The sequence below is a fragment of the Babylonia areolata genome, chromosome 27 (assembly GCF_041734735.1).
Source record: "Babylonia areolata isolate BAREFJ2019XMU chromosome 27, ASM4173473v1, whole genome shotgun sequence".
In the NCBI taxonomy this organism is placed as follows: domain Eukaryota; kingdom Metazoa; phylum Mollusca; class Gastropoda; order Neogastropoda; family Buccinidae; genus Babylonia; species Babylonia areolata.
In genome coordinates this window covers 30,522,225-30,527,224 of record NC_134902.1, presented here as the reverse complement: position 1 = coordinate 30,527,224, position 5,000 = coordinate 30,522,225, and the positions used below count along the sequence as shown (strand labels likewise).

Here is a 5,000-nt window from a genome sequence, read left to right as displayed (position 1 = left end):
GGTTAAAATGGTAAAAGATGGTTTAAAATCAAAGGTACCTACTTCTGGACCTTTTAAAACAAGGTTAAAATGGTAAAAGATGGTTTAAAATGAAAGGTACCTACTTCTGGACCTTTCAAAACAAGGCTCAAATGGTAAAAGATGGTTTAAAATGAAAGGTGCCTACTTCTGGACCTTTTAAAACAAGGTTAAAATGGTAAAAGATGGTTTAAAATCAAAGGTACCTACTTCTGGACTTTTTAAAACAAGGTTCAAATGGTAAAAGATGGTTTAAAATCAAAGGTACCTACTTCTGGACCTTTTAAAACAAGGTTAAAATGATAAAAAATGGTTTAAAATCAAAGGTACCTCCTGCTGGACCTTTTAAAACAAGGTTAAAATGGTAAAAAAAATGGTTTAAAATCAAAGGTACCTACTGCTGGACCTTTTAAAATAAGGTTAAAATGGTAAAAGATGGTTTAAAATCAAAGGTACCTACAGCTGGACCTTTTAAAACAAGGTTAAAATGATTTAAAAAATGGTTTAAAATCAAAGGTACCTACTGCTGGACCTTTTAAAACAAGGTTCAAATGGTAAAAAAATGGTTTAAAATCAAAGGTACCTACTGCTGGACCTTTTAAAACAAGGTTCAAATGGTAAAAAAATGGTTCAAAATCAAAGGTACCTACTGCTGGACCTTTTAAAACAAGGTTCAAATGGTAAAAAAAAATGGTTTAAAATCAAAGGTACCTGAAGATGAAGATAAAAGCCCTTGACAAAGAGTTTATGACTCGAAACGTTGCTTTTATCTTCATCTTAAGGTACCTTTGATTTTAAACCTTTTTTTTTTTTTTTTAACCATTTTAACCGTGAAAGAAAGAAAGACATAAAAAGAAATAATGACAGACAGACAGACAGACAGACAGACGGAAAGACACAAAGTGCCGACTCACTCTTGCAGTAGACCTCTGTCTCATGCATGGCCATAGTGGTAGAATCCAGAGTCTTGTGGCACGCCTTGCAATTGAAGCAGGACTTGTGCCAAGGCTGGGGACCAGCAATCAATCAATCAATCAATCAATCAATCATCATCGTCATCATCATCATCATCGTCGTCGTCGTGGTCGTCGTCATTGCCGTCGTCATCATCGACGCGGTCGTCAGATACGTGGTCATGGTCGTGGTCGTCATCATCATCCTCATCATCGTCATCGTCATCGTCATCATCATCATCATTACCGTCATTTACCGTGTTAACGTTAATAGCTGTCTTTTAGTTTAGCGTCATTATTTGTCATTTTGTCGGTCTGTTTATCTTCTAAGTTGTTTACTGTTTCGTCACTTATTGACACCGTTTGTGCCGGTGTGCTTGTGTGTGTGTGTGTGTGTGTGTGTGTGTGTGTGTGTGTGTGTGCGTGTGTCTCTCTGTGTGTGTGCGTGCGCGCGCGCGTGTGTGTGTGCGTGCGTGCGTGCGTGTGTGTGTGTGTGCGTGTGTGTGTGAGTGTGTGTGTGTATGTGTGTTCCATAACATTTGAATTTGTCATCACCGTTGTGGTGTGGTTTACGGAAAAGGTGGACTTGGAAGCAATTAGCCTATGTCCCTGTATGAAATGACAAGAGGCAGCTGGCCATTGTCCTCGCTGGCCAGCGACGCGCGCGACTACCACCACCACCACCACCACCACCGCCGTCACTACCACCTGTCGTCGTCCCTAGCCAGAGAAACGGTAGCGTCACTATCACAGTCAAAATCATCGTCTTAGGTGTGACAGTCATTGACGTTGTCTCGCCACCACCGTTGTCGTAATTGTTGACAGGTTGGTGTCATAATTGATTTCATCATCATCACCATCATCATCAGCAGCAGAAGCATCACCATCATCATCATCACATCATCATCATCATCACCATCACCATCATCATAATTATCATCATCATCATCAGCAGCAGCATCACATCATCATCATCATCATCATCATAATCATCATCATAATCATCATCACCACCACAACCACCACCACCATCATCATCATCATCATCATAATCAGCAGCAGCAGCAGAAGCATCACCATCACCACCATCATCATCATAATCATCATCATCATCATCATCAGCAGCAGCAGCATCACATCATCATCATCATCATAATCATCATCACCACCACAACCACCACCACCACCACCATCATCATCATCATCATCATCATCAGCAGCAGCAGCATCAGCATCACATCATCATCATCATCATCATAATCAGCAGCATCATCAGCAGCAGCATCGCGATCAGCATGATGATGATGATGATGATGATGACGGAGGCCTCACTTACCGTGGTGACGCCGATGGCTCTCTCAGCATCATACACGGTCTTTCCGCAGCGCGGACACTTGGGGCCAGTGCCGCTGCTCTCTCCACCCCCACCGCCAATCACCTCCTTGGGCTTGTTGCTGTCATCAACATCACCATCATCGTCATCGTCATCATCGTTTTGGGGGGGAGTGGGGTGGGGGTGGGGGGCTCCCCTAAGTGCTGGGTCTCGTCATTGTCGTCGGGGTGTGGTGTTGGTTTGTTGTCACGTCTGTTTTTTTCTTGGGGGGAGGGTGGGAGGGTGGGGTGGAGGGGTTGGGGGTGGGGGGTGGGGAGGGGGTGAGCGGTTTGTGGAGGGGTGGGGGTGGGGGGTATTTTTTCTGTCGTTGTGCTTGTTTGTGTTCCTTATTTCCTTTTGTTTTTGTTTTGTCTTGTTCGTGTTTGTTTTGTTGGTTGGTTTGTTTCTGCAACTGTTGTTGGTCTGGCTCTGTCTCGCTCTGTCTCTCTCTGTCTCTGTCTCCCTCCCTCTCTCTCTCTCTCTACCCACACACACGCACACACACACACACACACACACACACACACACACACACACACACATTTTCTTTCATTCTCCCCCCCCACCCCCCACCCCCTTCCGCTTTCATCCCCACTCCACAAACACAAAGACGGGGGACAAAAAGTGCAAGAGACAATGATCTAAGCATCAAAAATTTGTGAAATTCCTGTCCACCCGATCCAAATAACAGCTGAACAGTACATTCACTTCCTGGAATGTTTACGGTATTATGGTGGTCTGGTCATGATCCCCTTTGCTTCTTTTTTTAGTATTTTTTTGGTGGCAGAATGGTTGCCGCTCATCTGCCAATATAGAGAGTCCGTGAGGAACTAGGTTCGAATCTAGCTCACGCCCTTTCTCACAAGTTTTGACCGGGAAAATCAAACTGTGCATGTTGTCAATCGGATGAAGACGACACACCGAGGTCCCGTGTGCAGTACGCACTTGGCGCACTAAAAAAAGAAAAAAAAAGAAAGAAAAAAAAGAACCCATGGCAACGAGAGTGTTGTCCTCTGGTGTAAATTCTGCAGAGAAATATCCACTCTGATAGGTACACAAAAAAAATTATATATCCATGCACTCATGGCCTGACTAAGTGCGTTGGGCTATGCTTCCGCTCAGGCATCTGCTTAACAGATGTGGTGTAGGGCATATGGATTTGTCCGAACGCAGTGACGCCTCCTTCAGAAACTGAAACTGAAACTGAATCTGAAGGTCCAATGATTCTTTTGCTGAGACCTATGGTGTTGGTTCTTCGACTGTGGTCTATCTAGACAATCAACTGTTCTTCGACTGTGGTCTATCTAGACAATCAACTGTTCTTCGACTGTGGTCTATCTAGACAATCAACTGTTCTTCGACTGTGGTCTATCTAGACAATCAACAGTTCTTCGACTGTGGTCTGTCTAGACAATCAACTGTTCTTCCACTGTGGTCTATCTAGACAATCAACAGTTCTTTGACTGTGGTCTGTCTAGACAATCAACTGTTCTTCGACTGTGGTCTATTTAGATAATCAACTGTTCTTCCACTGTGGTTTGTCTAGTCAATCAACTGTTCTTCCACTGTGGTCTATCTAGATAATCAACTGTTCTTCCACTGTGGTTTGTCTAGTCAATCAACTGTTCTTCCACTGTGGTCTATCTAGATAATCAACTGTTCTTCGACTGTGGTCTATCTAGACAATCAACTGTTCTTCGACTGTGGTCTGTCTAGACAATCAACTGTTCTTCGACTGCGGTCTGTCTAGACAATCAACTGTTCTTCCACTGTGGTCTGTCTAGACAATCAACTGTTCTTCCACTGTGGTCTATTTAGATAATCAACTGTTCTTCCACTGTGGTCTATCTAGATAATCAACTGTTCTTCGACTGTGGTCTGTCTAGACAATCAACTGTTCTTCGACTGTGGTCTATTTAGATAATCAACTGTTCTTCGACTGTGGTCTGTCTAGACAATCAACTGTTCTTCGACTGTGGTCTGTCTAGACAATCAACTGTTCTTCGACTGCGGTCTGTCTAGACAATCAACTGTTCTTCGACTGCGGTCTGTCTAGACAATCAACTGTTCTTCTATTGTGGTCTATCTAGATAATCAACTGTTCTTCCACTGTGGTTTGTCTAGTCAATCAACTGTTCTTCGACTGTGGTCTATCTAGACAATCAACTGTTCTTCGACTGTGGTCTATCTAGACAATCAACTGTTCTTCCACTGTGGTCTATCTAGACAATCAACTGTTCTTCGACTGTGGTCTGTCTAGACAATCAACAGTTCTTCGACTGTGGTCTATCTAGACAATCAACTGTTCTTCGACTGTGGTCTGTCTAGATAATCAACTGTTCTTCGACTGTGGTTTATCTAGACAATCAACTGTTCTTCGACTGTAGTCTATCTAGACAATCAACTGTTCTTCGACTGTGGTCTATCTAGATAATCAACTGTTCTTCGACTGTGGTTTATCTAGACAATCAACTGTTCTTCGACTGTCGTCTATCTAGACAATCAACTGTTCTTCGACTGTGGTCTATCTAGATAATCAACTGTTCTTCGACTGTGGTCTATCTAGACAATCAACTGTTCTTCGACTGTGGTCTATCTAGACAATCAACTGTTCTTCGACTGTGGTCTATCTAGACAATCAACTGTTCTTCGACTGT

At 43.1% G+C, this 5,000-nt stretch overlaps 1 protein-coding gene across 1 annotated transcript in view; it reads right to left on the bottom strand.

Annotated features, from left to right (window-relative positions):
• The window catches only part of LOC143300954 (cysteine and glycine-rich protein 1-like), a 23,759-nt gene that overhangs the window by 2,468 nt on the left and 16,291 nt on the right, over positions 1-5,000 (bottom strand). The window contains exons 4-5 of the mRNA XM_076614903.1: positions 2,308-2,425; positions 933-1,026 (exon numbers count right to left, since the gene is read on the bottom strand). Of these exons, the coding sequence (XP_076471018.1) occupies positions 933-1,026; positions 2,308-2,425 (212 nt within the window). The remainder of the gene's footprint in view (positions 1-932; positions 1,027-2,307; positions 2,426-5,000) is intronic.